The 21,412-nt window shown below is 53.1% G+C and overlaps 1 protein-coding gene across 2 annotated transcripts in view; it reads left to right on the top strand.

Moving 5' to 3' along the window:
• Positions 1-13,950: 13,950 nt before the first annotated feature.
• The window catches only part of FRMD5 (FERM domain containing 5), a gene marked incomplete at its 5' end in the record, with an annotated part of 77,713 nt that continues 70,251 nt past the window's right edge, over positions 13,951-21,412 (top strand). For both annotated transcript variants that reach the window (XM_084293736.1, XM_084293737.1), the window contains one exon: positions 13,951-14,052. In XM_084293736.1, coding sequence (XP_084149862.1) covers positions 13,951-14,052 — 102 coding nt within the window. The remainder of the gene's footprint in view (positions 14,053-21,412) is intronic.

The following is a 21,412-nucleotide window of genomic DNA, read 5'->3' on the forward strand; positions in this document are numbered from 1 at the left end:
GCTGTCTCACAAACGCTTATTCCCTTTTGACAAGGTTTCTGTCACTTCTACCCTGTGCAGAGACAATGCGACGTCTTCAAGTCTTTTTGAGCAGCTACTGGGGCGGAAACAGATGGGTTGAGACAGATACCTGGAGAGAGAAGTTAGCTCTCAAGGAGGAGGATTGGCCTGATGGGGACTCGAGGCTGGTACGAAAGGAGAGATGGAGAAGACCTCCAGTAAGGCAAACTTGTTCTCTGCATTGTGTGCTCCAGAGTGCTGCTGAACCAGTTGGTGTTGCTTTGTTCCGTACCTAATTCCCAGGCAGGAAACTACCCCGTTACTTGGTCTGGATCCTCACTTCTTTGGTCCCATTCAGCTGAATCCACTGCAGCAAACCGAGGGATGTCTCAGCTGGAAGGAGCGCTCTCATTTTGCCCATGTTTTGTTATTCAGCAGCATATTAGGGCTGTGAGATCACCTGGCACTTTTCTGAGGGCTGGCACTGCCCTTGGAGCCCCGTGCCGTGGGGGCGCAGGGGGTGCCCGTGCCCATCCCTGGTGCTTATTTTAGGATCAGCTTCCCAAGGCATTGGTAAACCCACTGCTGTCGCTTGGCAGTCACCACGCGGCACAGTCTGAGGAAAGCAGGCTGGGGAGGAGGGTGGCAGCGAGGCACAGCTGATGTAGAAAATCGGCTCTGCAGCATTTCGGAGCGTGCCTGCACGGAGCTGCCTGCCTCTGCTTTGGGCTCAGGAACATACAGCTGCTGCAGGCGGCCCTGCTATCACTCGAGGGGTGCTGACCGAGGTGCAGGGTGGGTGTCTGCAGCCCTGCTGGCCCCCACTGCCTGCTCCTGGTTGCTGGTGCTTGGGCAGCCCGTCCTGCAGACCCCCTGCCCTGCACAGCACTTCTGCCTTCCCCAGGGGCAATCTCATCACAGGGCGTCTGTGGGGGGAAATAGAAAATGCACAGGTGCAAGAAAAAGCACAGAAGAGAGTTGGAAATATTCCTAAATGCTTTGAGAGAAGAAGTACCTAAAAATATTTGTGTTTTCACACGTAACGTGAGAGAAAGCAGCTGTGTGGGATGCCCCATTGCTCATGGCCCCGGCAGGGCAGGAGGAGCTGGGATCACTCTAGTCCCTCAGTTTTTCTTTGCCCTTTGTGGGGAGCTCTTCTCTGCTCACCGGGGAATCTGATGCAGCTTTTTTTGGTGTCTGGATTTTCATTGTGGGAGCCCGTGGGTCCTGCACACAACCCTTCCTGCCGGCAGCAGCACAGCCTGCCCCCGAATCGCTCCCTGATCACAGAACTGGCACTTTTTGGTATTCCTAACTGGTGGCGTTAATAATTCCTTATTTTTATGTGTGCTGTCAGAAACATTTGGTAATTTCTTTTTATTCCTCTTCCTTTCTTTTAGTTGCTTTCTGGGTGTCTGCAAGCCCTCTTCTGTTCCCTTAACCTCCTTTCCTTGGCTATGGATTAGAGTGAGCAGAAACTACCTGCCAGCTTCTCCCTCATCGACTTCTCGTCTTCGCTGTGCAAAACCCATTATTGGTTTTTAAATGGTGAGGCTGTAAGTGCTGTGCTGCCAGGATTGCAGCTCCTCTTCAGATCTGTTAAGGAGCAGCCGTGTCCGGGGCATCGCCGTGCCGTTTGCTGCAGGAGTGAGCGTCCAGCGTCAGCATCTGCATTGAGTCACCATCCACTTCCACGGCTTTTTGATCTGACAGGAAGATAAACATCTCTCTGAGCTAAAAATCTTCCCATCTGAAACTCTAGGACACTTAACTACCGTGCGGCAAATATATTTTATATAGCCATTACAAATAATTTAGCCACCACAATATGGCAGTTTAATTTCTGCTATTTATCTCAATCATTTTGCATGAGAGAGAGAAGTGCCTCGGCGTGATCTCAAGGGGACGCTTCATCTCCTTCTGTGTGGCTACAGGTGAAGCCTGCACAGTACTTTTCTGTGTCAAAATGAGTTTTGCAGGCAGCCGGCCTGAATTAAAGCACCAAAACCGGATAAACAGAAACTCTGCTTGCATTTTGTGTATGAACCTAATGCAAATTACTATTAAAGTATCTTACCTTCAAGCACAGAAGATGGGGAAAGGAAATAAACCCACCCACCCATATCCGTGCAGTCCTGCTGAGCACATACTTTGCTGCTTCTTTCCTTTTTTAGTTTAGAAATGTCAGCACTTTCCGTTCCCATGGGAACCTTGTCTTTTCCCTTGCCATTCGCTGCACTGGAGATGCTGGGACCAGGGGCTGGGGCTGCTCTGTGCTGCCCGGTGCTGGCTGCTGCCTCAGCTGTCACTGCCTGCCCCCATGTCCCTGGCTCTGCCACCCTGAGCACAGCAAGAGCACGGCTCAGCACAGGGGATATCCATGGGAAGGGGCTCAGGAGCTGGTCACAAACCAGTAAGGGGCTGGTTTGGACATCACCAGCTCTCCTCAGAGTTCCTGATGACCTTGTGGGAGAGTCCAGGATCTTCCCAGGATGGAGGGAAATGTGGTGGATGTATAAGCACTATGGTGAAATGTTTTTCTGATGATGGAATACAGTCTTTTGGATTAAAAACCTGATTTTGCTGCTGTTACAAACATGCTCCCCCTGTTCCCTTTGCTTCTCTCGAGAGACCCTGCTGGTGGTGACTGGGCAGCTTGCTCCCATTTCAGAGGTGCTGCTCTCGGGGAGGGTGCCACCAGCTTCCCCTGCCCCCGTGCCTTTGCTGTCTGGTGAACTCTTGCTGCCTGCTTGGCAGGTGCCAAAACACAATTGCAGTTTGTCATCTCCAGGAAGGGGTTCACCTGGTGAGATGCTGCAGCAGGAGGTACAGGGGCTCACTGACACTTCAGGGCAGGAGAAGGCTCCCCAAGTGTGCTCCGTCCCCGCTGGCCTCACATGGCTGGACAGCATCAGGGCTGGAGCTGAGCAGCGTGGGCACGAAACCTCCCCCTGCATCGCCCCATGGTCATAGTGCTGGCTGCAGACTGCTGCGCCTGTAATTTGTTCCCAGTGCCACCTCAGAGCATCGTGGACATTGCAGTGACATTTCCCCCTCCTTCCAATATGCCCCCGTGGTGCCAGCAGCCACAGCAGAGCCGGCAGTGCGACGACCAAGCTGTCACAGCCAGGCTGTCCCCGCTGCTGCATGGGGCTGAGTGGGCACGGGATGCGCGCTGCCCTGCGAAGGGGTTTGGCTGCACTCTGGGAAGCCAGATTTTCAAAGCAGGGAGGTTAAATGCTACCTGCTTTCAAGGCCTTCACCTCATTTTTAACTCCTCGTTCTTTCATGTTCCCTTCCTGCTTTTTGAAGAACAGCGTTTGCAAATCTCTGCAAGTGCCCAAAGCAGCCTCAGGGCAGGGCTGGGGACCAGCAGGACAGCCCCATCCTGAGCTGCTGTGGCCCCACATGGGGAAGGTGGTGTCCCAGCAGGATGGTCTGCTGGAAATGGGGCTGGGGGCACTGAGAGGCAGCGAGGCTCTGCTGGGGCCACACATCCCATAGGGAATTACACGGCCGGGCACACCGCGAGCCTCGGCTCCTGCACGGCTCTGGTTTGGCTCCTGGCCACCAACACTTTCCCTGCCTTCCTGTGTTAGAGGACAGAACCTCTAGCCCTCAGGTGTTTTCTTTACCATAATGATATCTATGCACCCTAATAAAGTCAGCTCTCAGTATTCTTCACGAGCTAAGCAGATGGAGCTCTTTGGGTATTTTTGCCAGCCTTTCAGTGATTTCACTCGTTCTCGCCTGCACTGGCTGCACGTTTCTGTTCAGAATTCAAATGCCAGAACTGAATGCAGATTTCCAGCATCGGCCTAAACCCCGGGTAAGTGAATTTTCCATGGGCAGAGCCCTCTCCTGCTCTTTGTGTGCCCGAGGGACCGTGTGCTTGGTGCGCCCCGTGCTCGGAGCAGCCCCACTGTGCCAGGCCTGAGCGCTCAGAGCTCCGCGTGCCTCAGCTGCTCCTCCCTGTGTGGCTGTCCTGCCAGGCTGTTACTCATCCGTGTGTTTTATCAGCAGTGATCTCACGTTTGCTAACACTTTGATGATGGGAAAACACGGCTCCTGGTCCCCCAGAGCTCCCCTGCATGCCCAGCAGAGCGGCCGCACGCTGCCAGCACCCCGCATGGCCCGCTTGCAGCTCAGCACCTCGTGTGCCAGGGCAAGCGTGTGGCACATCCCACATCGCCACACATCCACACTGCTCACGACATTGCAGTCTTATCGAGGAACATGATCACATCTATGTGACAGAATCAGTTGTCTGTAAAACTGTGTTGGCCACAATTACATTTGTATCCCTTGATTATGTCTTGTTTTGTTTCCATTAGTTTTCCTCTATAGAAATCTGCCAGCCTGCTTGAATATCAGGATGGCAGCAGCACTTTCCTCTCTGCTGGATTTTCCACAGTATTCAAAGCTGTATTCAAAATCAACAGCACTGGGTCAACAGACTCTTTTCAGATTCAGGTGTTCCCGATTGCTGCTGTTTAACATCTTCCATGGCCCCAGATTTGTTCTTTGTTTTCCTGGGCTGGTCGCTGCTCTCTGCCCCTCATACCTTGGATGACTTTTAATTGACCAGCTAACGCCTGCTCCCCCATTTCCCATTTGCCAGGTATTAGTTTTTCATTTCTGACTACAGACTCAGAACAAGAAGGCATTTTTACTCAAAAATACTTCACTATTGATTGCAGAGTGGCAGTTATTGACTGCCTGCTGAGCTCCTCACGGAGAGGCGTTAGCTTTCAGTCATATTTTTCTATCTGTGTTTTCTTCTCAATCTTTTTGTTCATAATTCGATTGATTAGAAGCATCAAGTATATATAAAAATATTCCTGCCGTTAATGACTTTAATAAACTTATTTAATAGGTGTATTTAATACCATATTAAATACGACCGTGTAAATGTAATGCACTTTCATTGCTGTAGAGGTTTGGCTTTGTGCAGAATGACATTCTGATTGCAGGGAGACATTGGCTGTGTCTGGACACAGGGCACACCTGTCTGCCCATCCATACACACGTCCTGGGCTGGGCCATCCCCTTCTGCTCACACTGAATGCAATCAGGCCATGATTGCTGATCCCTAGGCAACCACGCGCAGCCTGCTCTCTGATCATTTCTTCTTTATTCCTCCTAATAAAGGCCAAAAAAGAGCTGCAGCCTCTGGGGTGTACCTCAGGTGTCCCCATGCTGCTAATGTTGTTCCCTGAGCTGCCAGCCCGTGGTGCAAGGCGAAGGCTGGAGCCAGGATGCGGCCCCGGCTGGGCTGGGACAGGGCAGCGAGGGGGCAGCCGATGGGGAGAGCAGAGCAAGGTGGATTGTAAATCTGGAAGAGATGGGAGATGTTGGGGGGGAATGCAGCATCAGCAGTGAAGGGGCTCAAGGTGTATAGGAAATTAAAGCAGGGGATTTTACCACGTTCATCTGGGTGAGCACAGCCACTGTCCCTCGAAGCCGGTGCCTCTGCAGCCTGCAGGAGCAGCCAGGCTGGGGCCACGCTTGCAGAGCCACAGGTGTTAAATGGTTAGGAAACTGGTTAATATAGATGCCAAATGCTTTCCTAAATATGCTTCCACTCGGGTATTTTTTCTTATGGGAATGACTTACTTTTCCTATGCACAATACCTACTCTTTAATTTCTTTTCTGCGGCTAAGCACAATCTCTGAATCCCAGACAGCAGTCAGAAATCTGGAGGGACAAAGGGATTTCATATTGACTCTAAATAAAAGGATAACATTACACAAAGAATAAAAAAAGAAATCTACAAAAGCAGAAGCAAAAACCCGAGGGTTTCCTAAAGTGGAAGGGAAAGTTTAATTTGCTACCCAGCACTGCTGCTGCGGCAGCAGAGAATGGTCCTGCTGCGGCTCCGAGAGCTGCGCAGCTCTCGCCCTCCCCCAGCCCCTCTGGTGGCTAAAATCCCCTGAAATGCATCCTTTTCCTTGTAATTCATTAACCTCTAAAAAGGATCTGTTTTCTGGAGAAAAGGCTATTTACCGCATAACAAGTGTGCATCATCACTGCATTGATTTTCCAGAGCCTTATCAATAGGAACAGCATTAAGCGGCTCTGGCAGACTCGAGGTTGGGGAATAACACACTGGATTCACCTTGTTAGGCTCGAACAGCTCCAGCTCTGTGGATGGTGCATTTGCAAGAGGAGAAAACAAAGAAAACCGAAATAGAGGAAGAGCTGGGCTGTGGCACCACCCCTGGCCTCAGCTTCAGCAGCTGCCTTGCCCAGCCTGACTTTATTCTCTCGGCTCGCTGTGCAGCCTGGGGTGGTCAAATGTGGTCATGCCACCAAAATGCGGGGATGTTTGAAGATAATTCCTAGGGGCAGCAGTGCCTGAAAAAGTGTGTTTGCTGCCTCTCAGGGTGGGCCCCTAAATAGCCTGCACAACCCTCCTGATCTCTTTCCACCCAAAATATGCAGTAAATGCATAGCCCTTGGAAATGTGAGGGATTATTCGCTCCCTATCGACAACCTAATGACATGGCTGTAAACACACAAATTATCTTTGCAGTGCTCTTGCAGCGGAAATGGCCAAAAAATCTGTATATTAAATGATGATGATGAGCAGTAAATATTCAACCCAGGCTGCTGAATTTCTAGATGCAGAAGCACCCCAGGAATCCATTTACTTCAAACAAAAGGCTTCTACTAGAAGCGCTTTGAAGGAAATAATTTTAAACATATTTAAGAGAAAAATAAAAGCAAGCTAAAAAAAGCAATGCCCATTGCCTGAAACACTCTCATCATGCAAATGCATCTTCCTTACACCGTGCCCTCGTGCTGGTCATTTTATTAAGGCCTCTGACTTGCTTCCTTCATGCTCCTCACACAGTAAATGTTGGTTTGAAGTGCATTGGACCTGTGCAGAATGCCTTCCAACACGTGGGGGGTGCAGGATGTGGAGTGCAGGGTGCAGGATATGGGATTTGGGGTGCAGGATGCGGGATGTGGGGTGCAGGACATGGGAGCTGCCGCAGCACCCTCAGCCCCAGCGCTGCAGGAACCAAGCAGAGCCCAGAGCAGCCGTGCCCCAAGTCCTTGAGACTGAATCTAAATTAAATCCAGCGCTTGTCAAACCCTATGAAGTTACTGCGAGTGGATGGAGCAGCATTCGGCTAGTTGCTGTTAATAGGGTCAGGCTGCAGCTGAACAGACGTGCTCTGCCGTTGGGCAGCTTTACCTCCCTGCTGACCTCAAGAGAGATTTTGGGAGGGCTCCCGCAGGCTCGTACCCTACCATCCGCTCAAGGGGCTGGGGAGCAAGCTTGAGTTAATGCTGCAGGATGTGTCATCTTTTCTCCTGTAGAAAAGCACTGGCTTGACTGCACTGTGCAGCAGCTCTCTGAGCCTGCTAAAAGCTGGTGGAGCGTGGTCCTGGGGGGACAGCGGGACAGGAGCCTCGCACAGACCAGGATCCCAAAGGATGGGGTTTTGGCAGAGCTTAATAGAGTTGTGGTGCCCAGATCCTGCTGGATTCAGTCTCTGGGTCCCTCGAGCTTCCCTGAAAATCCCTTCCTGAGGTATTTACTTATGCTTAAATTCTTGCACTCGTGTTGGTGGCAGCATTAGCAAATCCAAGACCTCGTGCCTGAAAATCAGGACCCAGGGGTGTGAATCATGGGATGGAGAGCAAAAATCCCCAGGGCTGCGTTTCCCTGCTGTCTTATTTCTGACCCCCTGCTGAGCACACTCTGCTGCGTATGCCTCACATTTTCAAGCGTTCTTTCTCAATCAAGAGAGAGAAATATATAGAGAGAGAGACAGACACTGTGATTACTTCTTAGTCATGGAGAGCAAGAAGCAGGACTTTCAGAAAAAATACCACCGAATACGAGAATCATAAAAGCAGTCACAAGCACTGGCCATGACGCATGGTGGTGGGGCACAGGAAACTTTCACTGGGCGTGTTGGTGGGGAAGCAGCTCCTCACCGTGCCCAGCGCCAGCACCCACGGACACGCACACCTTTAGTGCATTTCTGTGAACCTCCATTTCACAGCCCCAGTTGTACACAGCTGTGCACGGCTCTTCTGCAGAGCTCTGGTCTTAGAGCCACTGCTCTGCCAGGAGAACGATGCAAAGGGAAGTTAAACGTGTGCTGCATGCTTCCAAGGGAGGGCCTGGGCTCCATCGTGCCCTGCCTTTCAGCCCGATCTCCCTCACCTCTGCAGTGTGCCCAGCGCCGAGCTGAGTCCTGCCTGCACGTGCAGTGCTCCCAGGGAGCAGAGAGGCCTCCTACCTGCTGCTGACAGCGCTGACAGAAGCAGCCAGGAAATAGAATTATAGGAATATTTTAAATGGATTGCTGGGCTGGATTTGGAACTACTCCCCAGTTGTATTCTCTAGATGTAAAACAGAGTGTACCTTGCTAACAAAAAAAGCAACAAGAGCATTTTTTGGTGTTACCTCCCTAAGTACCCAAGGGGACCGAGAGTTGTATTTGCACTTTTAAGGATTTGTGATGTAAATGTCTGCCAAAGCAGTGACTCAGAAAGAGGATAAAATCCTGCATGCCCCATCCAGCCAGTCACAAGCACAGTGCCTCCAATCTGGAGTCTCAGCTGCGAGCACATGGAGCAAAGCTTTTTGTGACAGACTTATCATTAGCTCTGCAAGCAGAAAAAAAAAAGTCAGAGCAATTGTTTGCTGTGAATTGCCGGCTTGAGCAGTCACACTTCCGTGCTGTCTCTCTCCTTCGCAAGTGAAGTGAAGAAATCCGTGCATAGAGAGCCTAAAAATGATCTCTAGGACCAAAAAAAAGGTGGTGGAGAGCTCGGTGATGCTCTTCACTGTTGTTGCAATGGGTGACTGCAGGGAGGATCTGCCCTGTGCCCACCCAGTGTGGGACTGCAGGGAGGGTGCCTGAGGTTGGCACTGCCCCCCCCGGCCCTTCCCAGCTCCTTCCCCACCCCGTGAGCTGCTCCAGCATCCCTGCAGCGCCAGGAGGCATGGAGGGGTCTCTGGGGCCGACTGCTGTGACCTGCCTAACAGCACAGCTCCGTAATTACTCCCTGAAATAACCGCCTCAAGCCAAAAACTTTGTGCTAGGACTGAAGGAGACCTCAGCCTAATGAGCCTGTCCCCGTATGTCAGCAGTAATTAATCTGCATCGCCCTGCAGGTTCCCACCTCCTCCTAACAGGATGAAATGCTATCCTCTGCTTATAATTGCAAATTATGGTTAAAATTTTACATGCCTGCAATTTGGGAAGCTCGATGCTACAGCCCATTCCCCCCCGGGTACTTGCAGGGCGGTTGCTGGGACGGTTCCAGCCCCGTTTTCACTTCTGGTCCTCTTGCAGCTGACATCTGTCCTCACTGCCCTCCTCTCCTCCCTCATCCCCCGTTCTTCCCTTTCTCCCACTTCAGCCTGCTCTTCTCCTCACCTTCCCTTGCCCTCTGTCTTTTCTCCCTGGCTCAGCAGCAAGCTCACCCTGCAGGAGCCTGGTGGGAGATGCAGGTCCCTGGAGGCACACGGAGCCCCGCTGAGCGCAGCAGCCCTTCCCCATCAGATGCTGCTGCTAGAAATGGTCTCGGGACATGCAGACCTAACAAAGGGACCCCACATCTGCTTGCAGGGTCACACCAGCACACGACAGGCAGTGATTCAGTGCAATCGGTCACCTACCTGGGGATGATGTATTCCCCGGCCAGCACTTGGGAGAAGGACCAGGCTGCCATTGCTGCCCCGTGCATCAAACATAATTCGTTCCAAGCTTAATTCACCTTGCCTGTAAGTCACTGGTAGAGCATTTTCTCAGTTCTAGCTCAGGCAGACACTGTATCTCTGCACAAGGACGCATTTTGAGGAGGTTGGGAACAGAGAGCACCCTTTGCCAGCTGCCGGCCCCCAGCCCCAGCGCAGGGCTGAGCCCATCCCCGTGGGCTGCGCGTGGTCTGGGGGACGTCGGCTGTGCCTGAAGGAGTGCAGCTTGCTGGAGGAGGCAGCGAGGTTGCTGGCCCCAGTGTTTACTACGGCTGTTGGTGTTGAGGATGGAGATGTGCAGACACATGCTGAGGGGCTCCCACGATCTGCACAGACCAACCGGCAGCACAACGCTCCCCGGCTGCACCCCAGTAAAAAGTGTCCCGGCTGTAGCCAATGTGCAGTCCTAAAGCACTGGCCTGGAGCCAGTGATGGGCCCCTTGTTGGTTACTGCAGTGTTTGTAACCACTCGTTATTCTAGAAAAATACTGTAAAATAGTACAAGGAATATTCCAGTATTTATTCCAGATGCAGATCAGGTCAATGTAAGGGGACTCAGACATGAGAATGGGCTGGTTGCAATAAATGCAGGGCAGGGAACCTCTTTCTGGAAGAGGTTAAGTCTTACCTTCCAAAAACTGTTCATCAACAAGAAGTAATTAAGGGCTAGCAGAGATTCTGGCCTTTGGTTTCTGTCCCTTCTCAGTCTACAGACACTGAGAGCAAGTGTGAGTCGATGCCTGCTTCACGCTGCAGATAGCCTGGGAGAACAGGCCAGGGACTGTGAATTCAGCTGATTTGGAAGTATAATGACAGTGATGACGGTACTGTTGGCTATTTGAGTGATGAGCAAACCCTGTGAGCTGGGCCAGGTTTTGACATCTCATCTGGGTGGCACTGGGTTCATGCTGGAGCTAAGACAACAAGGACCATTGCTTTTCTGTAATTTCAGATGGGGCTGCCTGCTGAAAAGCAAAGCAAAGCTGACAGCCTCATTTCTCAGCTCCAGATGAAGAAAATGCAGAGAGTATCTAAACAGAACAGGTTGCAGTTAAACAAGAAATGCCAGCGAAAGCAGAGGACAGTATTTCGGTCATCCAAAACCCAAGAAGCAGCTCTTACTGCTGAACGTTGGCATACTTTAAAATGAGCAGTTGTCGGTGGAGGCTGTGCCAAGCCGGTTGTTTATCACGGGTGATAAATACGATGTGTGACATTTTCTACTGAAATACCTGAGACAGGCAAAGAGTAAGGCATAGCTTTGAATTTAAGGCAGTTTTGGGGTCTTTGGCTTCGGTAACATTCAATAGTGGGGCAGCTGGGCACTTCTGCCCCTGCAGGGAGTTCTGCTCCTGCCCTCCGAGCAGCGAAGGCGGCCACGCTGTGTCCTCCCCCGGGCTTTAAGGCTGAGCTCTCTGAAATCTAACTGACCAGAAAACAAATGCATCTCAGATTTTACTTCAAACATCCATTTGGAAATCTGCCTTTTGGATTTTTGAGCTCAAAAGTGCAAGTCATGGGGAATCCAAGTATGGAGAACTGGTAGGATTTGCTGTGTTAATTATTAAAAAGGGGAAAAAATGACATTACTCATCCGAACTGCATTCTTGTCGATCAAAGCTGGGAACAGAGAACATTGTTATAAAGGCATCTCCTGGTCTCTGATACGCTCTGTGGAAACCTTTTAGGTAGGTTGAGAGAGAAGAGCAAGGCTCCCCTCAGATGTCTGTCTGTCTGTCGCCAGCACTGCTCCCTGCTCAGGGATGAGTCCGAGGCAGCAGAGGGGGACGAACACGGCCAACAGGCTCCTGCTCACCTCAGCGACGAGCTCTAAAAAAAATACAGTGTCTCTGTCGAAAACTGGAATCTCAGCAAAACTGTTCATTTGCTTGAGGAACAAAGTTAATAGCCGAGCTGTGGCATGGGTGAGAGGCTCCCTGACAAAGCCGTGGCTGCTGTGGCATGAATGCTGCTCTTCATTAAGCCGCTCAGCTGGCTCAGAGGCTTCTGTTCTTTATGAAAGCAGCACCTGCTAATGCTGAGGATCCCATTCTTCATTAACAGTTCAGCTGGTTCAGAGGGGGAGCTCTGAGGCAGATGAACAATTTATGCAGAGTGGGATACATGACAAAGTAGCAGCTACTTTAGTGAATACAAGCATCTTTGTAAAAGTGCCCAGATGGTTCAGGAGAAGTCCCATTCTCTCTGAAAAGCGCCGTTGTTGTTCTGGGCTCTGCATCACGCCTCCCAACAACGCCGGGCACAGCTCACCTTCCCGGGGGGCTGCAAAGCTCGGGGTCCCAACAGACAGCCCCTGGAGGCCAAGCCGCTGGGTTCGCCTTGAGTTCTTCCAGCAGAATAAATTCCTCTCCACCATGCTGCCCACTGCTGCAGTACGACTGCCTGTAATGTCTCATTCCCACTCTGCCATTCACATTAGTTGGACATTTGCAGTAATTGCATCTAGGATCCTAAGGTAACCCAGCCTGGTCCCCTTCGTGGTCCCTCCGAGAGCACACAGGGCTGTGTCCAGCCTGGTGGGCAGAGCTGGTGAGGTTGGATGGGCTGGGAGCAGCGAGGCTGGCCTGGAAAGGCTTCCCTTGCCACCTGAGTGGGGACAGCTCCCGGTCTGCATGGCCCCAGAGCGCAGGGTCCTGCCCTACATGCTGCAGCGGTGCTGGGTCAGTGGCACTGCTCCTGCAGGGAGGCCAGCAACGTGGCTTCGTGAGCCGTCTCTCTGGCTGGGAACGCAGAAGTGGAGCTACTGGGGGACAAGGCAGGACAGCTGCATGTTTGGAGCTTAAGGCTTGGGTGCATGAAGAAGGGCCAGGAGCTGCGCTGCAGCCTGCAAACACAGCTGGAGGGGAAGAAGCTCTGGGCACAGCTGAGCTGAGTCAGGGAGGTGCAGCTGGATGGGATCTGTGCTGCTGTGGGCTGAACCAGCAGCTTAGTGCAGCCCCGTGCCATGGCCTGCTTGAGGTGGGCATTTGTCAGCTCATGCAGAGCCGGGTGGTGGTGGGAGCACTGCTGAACCCTCTGCTGGGAGCCGTGCTCTGTGCAGGGGTGGCCGTGGTGCAAGAGTGATGCCCAGCCGGGGCCAGCGAGGGCCGCATGGGGGGAGATGCTGGGGGGCTCCAGCCCCACTCGCTGCCACCACGAATTTCACTTCTCCAGAGCAGCACCCACTGCACCCGAGTGAGCGCTGATCACTTTTAGAGTCCATTTTATCCAACAGCCACAGATACAAAAGTTTCCTTCCGGAGGGAATCAACACTGGGAGAACACCGTGCGCCCCGGGGACTGTCAGTCCGGTCTCTCTGCTGGGGGCGGCAGCTGCCCCCCCCCGTGCAATGCCCCCTCCTCGCCCAAACCGCCCCCCGGCAGCAGAGCAGTGCCCTGCAGGACCGTGCTCATTCACGCACCGACCCCAGGGCCGCAGCCTCCTCTCCCCACAGGACGGGGGGGCCGCCCCACACTTACCCCCCCCCCCCCCGACCGGCCCAGGGCGAGGTGCCCCGGGCTGCGGGGAGGGGGACGGCGGCCGCTGTGCACAAGCGGCGGGGCCGGTGGGAGAGTGGGGGGCTTTTTTATTTTGGGGGGGGGGGAGCGGGCGGTGAGCCGGGGCTGCCCACCCCCGCAGGGCACACGGCAGAGCCCCAACGCCCCGCCGGGCGCCTCGCCGCCCCCGCTACGGGGCCAGGCGCTGCCTCCGTCCCGGTGTCCCCGGGGCGCCCCCCCCCGCCCCGTGCCGCTGCGCCCCCGCGGAGCCCCCACCCGCGCGGGGCTGCCCGGGGGAGGTGGCGGATCCGCGCCGCCCCTGCCGCATTGGTTTGCGGCGGAGCCCGTCACAGCCGCGGCGCCGAGATTGGCCCCCGCAGCCGGCGCCCCCCCGGGCCGGCCTCCACCCCGCCCGCCGTGCGCCGAGCGCCGCGGCCCGGGCACGGGCACCGCGCTCCGCTCCGCACCGCCCCGCACCGCTCCGCACCGCTCCGCCCGCAGCGGAGGCAGGGCCGGCCGGGCCGGGCCGAGCCGAGCCGAACCGGGCGGGGGGACGCGCCCGCAGCACCGAGCAGCACCGCACAGCACCGAGCAGCACCGCACAGCACCGAGCAGCTCCGCACAGCACCGCACAGCACCGAGCAGCTCCGCGCCGGCTGCGGGGATGTGAGCGGAGGCTCCGCCGGCAGCGCCGCCGCTCCGCGCCCGCTGCGCGCCCGGGAAGATGCTGAGCAGGTGGATGAGTGGCAGCAGCAGGAACCTGGACCGCGAGTACAACTGCACCGTGCGGCTGCTGGACGACAGCGAGTACACCTGCACCATCCAGGTCAGCGCGGCCGCCGGGCGGCGCGTCCCGGCCGGGCGCGGGGGCAGCGGGGGGCAGCGGGGCCGGGGCAGCCCCGAGCCGGGCGGGCCGGGGGCGCGGTGCCCCCGCCGCCGCCGCACGGAGCCGGCAGACAAAAGGCGCCCGGTCCTGCCCCGCCGCCGCGAACAAAGGCGGAGCGGCGGCGGCCCCGGAGCCGCGCGGATCCCCCCCCAGCCTCTCCCCCCTTCCCCAGCTCCCGCGGCTCTCGGAGCGGCCGGAGCATCCCATCCCATCCCATCCCATCCCTTCCCATCCCATCCCATCCCATCCCATCCCATCCCATCCCATCCCATCCCATCCCATCCCATCTGACCCCTTCCCCTCGGGGCAAGGGGAGCCGAGCCCGAGCCCCGCGGACCCGGGGCAGCCCCGCGCGGCCACTCGGGGGCCGGGGGAGGTTCGGGGGGGGCTCGGCCGTGCCCCGCGGAGCGAGGCGCTGCTCGCCCCCCGCTGCCGGCCGCGTGTTGCGGGGAGCACTTGGCTACGAAGGGAAGCCCGGGGGCGGCTGCCACGCCGTGCCATGCCGAGCCGTGCCATGCCGTGCCGTGCCTGCCCGCCCCGCCGTGCCCCGTTCCGCCTCCCGAGCGGAGCCCCGGGCCGGGCCGGGCTGCGGCAGGGGGCGGCCGGCTGCAGGGACCCGGCGCGGGGCGGGAGCGGCAGCCCCGGGTGCGGCGCCCTCGCTTTGCGCTTCTGGCGTTCGGGCAGGGGCGGCGAGGAGCCTGCCGGGGGCGGCTGGCACGGCGGAGCCCTGTGCGCCGGAGCGCTCGCGGCTGTTCCCTGCTGGCATCGGCTGGCTCCGCTCCAGTCCGTAGGCAATGGAAAATTCGGGGCAGAGTTTTTGAGTAAAGGTGACTCAAGGTGTAACTAGCGGCAACTCCCACCCGCCGGTTCGGGTCGTGGATCTCCCGAGTTCCCCGCTGTCCTGCAACTCCGAGGAGGAGGGAGCATCTCTTAGTTTGCGGGCAGAAGCGTGCTTGAAACGGCAAAGGATGGTGAGGGAGGAGTGCTGCAGGCTATGGGAGGCACGGTCGGGTTTGCTTTAATCGTCTAAAATGGGTAAATATGGTGTTTTGTGCAAAGAGCAGCCGAAGAACGCTGAAGCCGCTCGTTCCTCACTCACCTCCCCCTCCTAGATTGTGAAGTGTGACCCCGTAAACAGCTGGGGTGGCAGCCGGCTTGTTTTGTACAAGCCAACTCGTTTGTCTCTCAAGAGGTTGGTTTTGATACAAATGAAATGGAAAAATGTAGTTTGGGAGAGAAAATGTAGGCAATGCAGTTTAGAAAAATCTGGATTTTCTGTCCTTAATTTCATTTAACAAGGTGTCTTTATTTTGCGTGCCTTTATTTATTTTATTAAGAGGAAATAGTACTTGGTCACGTATTTCGGTGGGTTATTTCATGTTTAGCATAGTAAACAGCGAGTCCTCGTATTTAGTATGGATGACCTAAGGTATACAGAATAAGCTGTGTTACCCTCACAATCAAGGTTACCATAGTTAAATATTTGTTTTCTATGGCTTTCATGCTGCCTTATAAGCAAAGTATTTATAGTCCATGCAAAATTAAAGCACACATAGTAGGAATGTCTAATGTGAGAAAAACCATCAACGGAGAGGCAGGGAACAGTGAATGAGTTTTGAAGGTCATTCCCTCACGAGCGCAGATATTTCATGTCTTGCTGAGATCCGTGGTGTTTCCTCATCCAGGCTGTTTCTTCGCCTGTTGTTTCTAATTTATACATTCCTATTTTTACTTAAATATGGAGAAATCGTCCAAAGCATAAGTCATTGTTTTTGACTGCAGTGCTGTTGATCACAGTGCACATCTGGGGAGGGAAGCTGCTCGGTGGAAGTTTGTATCGTGCGTTTGTGCGGCTGTGCCCCTGTGTTTGTGTCGCTGGTGCCAGCAGCGCGAGGATGTGCGTGCGCGCTGTGCCCTCCGGAGCCGCGGCCAGCCTGACGTGTTGTCTGGCTTCCACATCGCTGTGAAAGAAAAAACACTCAGAGGCCGATCTGACTGTAAGAGGTCTTATTTATGTTTCAGATAATAGTGCTGGTTAAACCTGTCAACAGAATTAACCTCTGGCTGTGCTTGACAAAAGGCGTGTGAATAGGGTTTCTGTGCTGCTGGATCATAACTTTGAATATTCTCTTTCTAAATAAAGCCTTTTTTATTTGATTATCCAAAGTTTACTTTGGTAATATTCCCTTGTTAAACAAGCAGTTCATCATCTGAGCTTGGACGAGTCCTTCATCTCCTCTGTCCTAATTTTCACTCCCAAACACCCAACTGAGCAGGCGGAGGAGCCTCGAAAGCGCTTCCCACATCCGTCCCGCTTGGGGTCAGCTTGGCAGCTGTGCTGTTGGTACACGGCTGTCTGAGGCAGAGGGTGTTTGCAGTGGGTCTGGACCTCCATAAATATAAGTATATACGTGCATTTTTTTCTGTATATTCTAGTAGTTTGTCCCTTTGGGGAGCAGGAGGATGTGGCCTGGGCTGTGCTGTTCCGCTCGTGGGACCTGGGGCTCCCAGCAGCTGTCTGAAAGAAGATGAAGACATTGTCCTGTCTGGACTCAGAGAATATTGTATTTTGGTAATATTACACGCCCCTGAGGTGCTTTAGAAGCAGTGGAGCCGATGATCTGCGACGTGGGGCTCGCCAGAGGTGGGAATGCCGTGGTGGCCATCAGTGCTGCCCCTTGGCGTGGAGCTGTTGCTGCTCACGGTGGGCTCCTCGGGTGTCCCCGCTCCCTGTCCTGGGGCTGGCGGAGGTGGGCAGCCCTTGCTTGTGGCTGTTGGCTCAGCACAGCAGCATGCTCTGGTCCAGCATGGGAGTTACCGTGCGCTCGCCCTGCTGCGTCCCACGGCTCCGGGCACAAACAACGCGCGGCTCGCCAGAGCGGGCTGACAACAATCGGAATAAAGCGTGCATTGAAGACAGCAAGAAATGCTCTTGTACTGCGGCTTCTGTGTGACTGAGCTGCTTGTCTGAGGAAATGTTTTAAATTCTTCGCTGTGGTGTCAGTCGTGGCATAAAGGGCTTGAAGTAATTAACGATTTGCCATTGCTTGATGCATCAAGTATTTTCGTGAAAAGACCCTGGCATTTTGTTTCAAAACTTACTCGTACCATGAGAACGTGGGGAAGTGAGAAAATAGATAAAAAGTGAGGTTTCCTGGATTCAAAACGCAACAACTTTCTTATGTAAGACTGGAAATAAATGAAAAAGAGCACTTGGTCATGTGCTTGGACAAAACCCATGTTTTCCACATGAAGCACAAAGTTCATTAGAAGACATGACAGGGTCGTTAATAACAGGCAGTCAACACGAGAGAAGCCTCAACTTTTTGCAGCGCTAGCTACTGTGAAGGTTATTTGTTCATTATCTTTTTATCTTCCCATAGTTTCCAATTGCCTTTGCTGGGAAATAGGTTAGCAGGGCACTGCGTGCGCAGCGGGACCTCTTGTCAGAAGCCCGAAGCAGGTGATGCGTTCGGTGTCTGAGGTTTCCTCCTGCTGCTGAGAGCTGTGGAAGCCACAAGGCTTCATGGTGAGATGCTTGTGTCAGCTCCTGGTGCCTTTCTTCTCGTGCATGGAGATATTTGCCCCTCTTCATCCCGAGGCCTGGCTGTGGTACCAGAGCCGGTGCTGCGCGTGGAGCCAGGGGAGGCAGTGGTGCTCCCTGAGCACTGCACGGTCTCAGGGCTGGGGAAAGGCCTCAGAGCACCACAAGGGCAGTGGTGATGGGCGAGGAGAAATCCTGGCCCACAAGAAGTCTCTGGTGAAGTCTCCTGGGCCGCAGAGGATGCAGGATTGCACCCCTCCTAGCCCATGGGTGCCGGCGGGGGTGGCAGCCACAGCGCCAGGTTGCTTTTGCCAGTTTGCTGTTGACTCCATCAGAAGTCATGTTTTTATTTATAACGTTGGAAATGTTTTTGTGACAAACCTACCAATCTTGCTCAGATAAATCTCTGCAGAACGGCACGCTGTCTGCGCAGCATCCTTCGTTCCCTGCTCAAACATTTAAATACATATGGCTCGTGGGCTCCGAAAAAAGGAGAGCCGCCTGAAATGCACAAGTTTGGAGGCAAAGTAACAGTCAAAACTGAGGGTTTCTTGGGTTTCATCTCCTTTTTCTTTTAAAATTCATTCCAATTTTAAATACAAAGGATACAAAAGGCAACTGATGAAAACATCCACTAAACGTCCGCTGGAAAACTAGTGACATATTTGCTCCCATTTTAATGGGAGGCAGAAACAGAAGTTGTTATGGAGACCTGTTGAAAATATTTCTAGTGCTGCTATTTCTTCACCAGCTGAAATGTCTGTTTTCTGTTAACTTTTCATACTTGTTCTACAACGTTACCTGCTGTGAAACTGCCAGCTATCCCCTTTGGAGGAGCCACTTTTCCAAAAAGAATTGCTTTGGTTATCACTTTTCCCATATAAGATCCTGAAGACAAATATATCTATATGTACACACAAGGTGATACCACTGTAGAAAAATATGTACCTACAGCATCATGAAAGAAGGAATTTTCTGCTTCTGTCATGTAAAAATTAGGTAATACGCAGTAGGAGGCTGCTTTTGAGTTGTCTGGGGAATACTGAAAGTGCCTTGAACAGCCCACTTATTTTTAATTTTTGACTCACTCTTCAGGAGCTCAAAGCGATCGCGCGGACGGGGCTGACGTCTGTGGCTGTGCTCAGGCAGAGCCGCCTCCTCCCACAGAGACCCCCACGTGCCTCGATCGCCCTGTGCCGGACCAGGGGTATTGAGAGAAGAAGCTCTGAAACCATCGCTTTGTAGTTTTGAAACAGCAGAGGAAGCGTGGCACTGCTGTCACTGCCTACGAATGACAGCTCCTTACTGAGGAAGGCTGGGGAACGAGCGGGGATTTGCCACTTGAGAAGAAGTGCCGTGTTTTCTTTGCTACCAATTCTGTCAAGAACGGACGATACCTTGTTAATGCAAAGGTCAAAAGTTGGTGCTGTTATAGAAATAACTGAACTGTGCTGTCATCAGCCATTTGGTCATGGTCAAAAAAAAAACAACATTATTGTTGAGTTACAAAAAGCTTTGGAGTTGTTTCTGCAAATAAGAAGGTTTCAGGTCAAATTCTTTTCTTTGAAAATTTTCCAGAGCAAATTATCACAGCGGTATGAAAGCAATTTCATATTGATGATCTGGAGTTGCCTGCAAGGCTGCTGAATCCACAGCAAGTGTCTGCAGAGACTGAGGCTCTTGCATGGCAAACAAGGCAAGGGGACGTCATTCCTGGCTGGCAGCGTGTGGGTGTGCATGGACCTGCGATTGTCCTGCTGAGGCTGGGGGCTGGTGTGAAAGGAAGGGGCCAAACCCCCTCTTGTGGTGGGATTCCCTTTTATTGGTTTGGTTGTTTTTCTTCATAGCTTCTTAGGAAGGTCAGAACTCAGGAAAAGCACCCGAATTTGTTTTCACCTCAGACACCTTTTGAGGATTTCCCCCTTGTGCTCTCAGCGGCGTTACAGCTGATGTGGCTCTTTGTGACTCTTTTTGTGACTATCAAAATCTGCATGGTGCCTTCATCGTCGCAGGAGACCTCTGCTTGTGTCTCTTTGTGGCATCAGAGCTCTGCCTATTGCCTGCACGAGCACAAAGGGGAAAGGCAAAAGCTGGCTTCATTCAGGACAGAAGGGAATTAGTACTTTGAATATTCACTGGAGCTTTCACCTCGGTATGGCAATGTCATAACCAGCCCTAGCTCTTGCACAAACCGCCCCCAGCTTGTGCAGTCTGGCTTTATTATATTCCTTATAGGAATAGATGAACAGTTACAGAGCAAATTGCTGTTAGAAATGGGACTGAAGCAAAGGTTTCTTTGCTCAGAGCCCCAGGACAAAGCAGGACAGGTGAAAGAAGTAGGGTTTGTTTTAAATGAGAAAACTCCATACGTGTGAGTAAGGGCATCAAAATTAGGGTTATGTGGTCTGCTTTTGTGCAGAAACTCGGGGTTCTTCTTGGTGGGGGATGCAGGCCAGGTTTTCCTCTGGAAGTAACCTTCTGCCAGCCCGCTTTGGGGGAAACTCCACGGCTGCAGGGGCAGCACGCTGGGGACGTTCCCAGAGGTGTGCCCAGGTGAGGAAGAGGAGCGTGAAGGCAGCGGCTGTGGTGCTGCAAGGTGGGGATGCACAAGCTCCTTGGCATCTTGCTGCACAGGTGGGGCAAGGAGCCTGGGCTCCACCATCCTCGCCAAGCCACCTGGTGTGAAATGCTGCCACTTCTAGAGAACAGAAACGCTGCAGGTATGAGACAGCTTTATCTGCTTTTAAAAGCTTGTGCTTGTAACAATTAAAATTGAAGTGAAGTCTCACGAAACATTATCCAAGAGGTGGTTCTTTTCTCATCAGTCCTTGGCATGAGGTGGTGTCGTTCTGTGAAACCAGTGCCGAGGAGCTGTGCCCAGACGGGCAGGCACGTGCCTATCTGAGTGCCTTAAATGAAAATGCGCTTTTAAGCTTCACAATCAAATCCCGTGTGTCTCCACCTGCTGCCATCACGAGCAGCCTCCTATTAAAACGGGTCTGACTCTTATTTTTTATTTTTTGGGATGTTGGCACAAGGAGTTCTCACAGTTGAAGGCAGATATTGAATATTCATTACGGTGCTTCCATTGCTGGACAAGAGCAAATGCCTTCTGCATTCGGCAGCAGCAGCGGCTGGGAAGCAGAACAAAGCGGTGCTGGTTTGTGGGTGCTCAGAGGTTGTCTGATCTTCCTGTCCCGTGGCCCTGAGGCGCGGTTTTGCAATGATTAGATTTCCAGATCTCTGTTGGGTGAGATGCACCAGGCCGTGGCTTTTTCTCAGGCGACCTGTGGGATTTGGGGCCGGCTGGGCACTTTTCCTGCGCACGGTGCAGGGGTTTTCATGTTAGTTGTATAATTATGGGCAAGGCCAAACTGAGAATCTGCAAAAAATACCTGGCCTTTAGTGTCTGATTCTTCTCTGAAAAGGGAGAATGAAGTTCTGTGAACCACGCTTCAAGCTGGCAGTGGAGAATTGCTCTTTTTTCTAAGCAGAGATAGGATTTTTGTAACTGCCAGTGGAATGAACTCGCGTAGTCCTGGGAACAGCGAGGCTCTTTGTTCCTCCTGCATCATCGTTTTTAAAGACGCAGACCATGCTTTGCCCTTAATTACACTTTGGCAATTACAGTCTGTGTAAATTACCTTCACTGGTATCCATTGCCTTCATTTGCAGAAGTGACTCGGCAGCTGACATTTCGTGAGGAATGTGGTTCATTCTCCATGCACACACAATGCGAGATGCCATTGTGCTTCC

Source organism: Netta rufina, assembly GCF_964035555.1.
Source record: "Netta rufina genome assembly, chromosome: 11".
Lineage (NCBI taxonomy): Eukaryota > Metazoa > Chordata > Aves > Anseriformes > Anatidae > Netta > Netta rufina.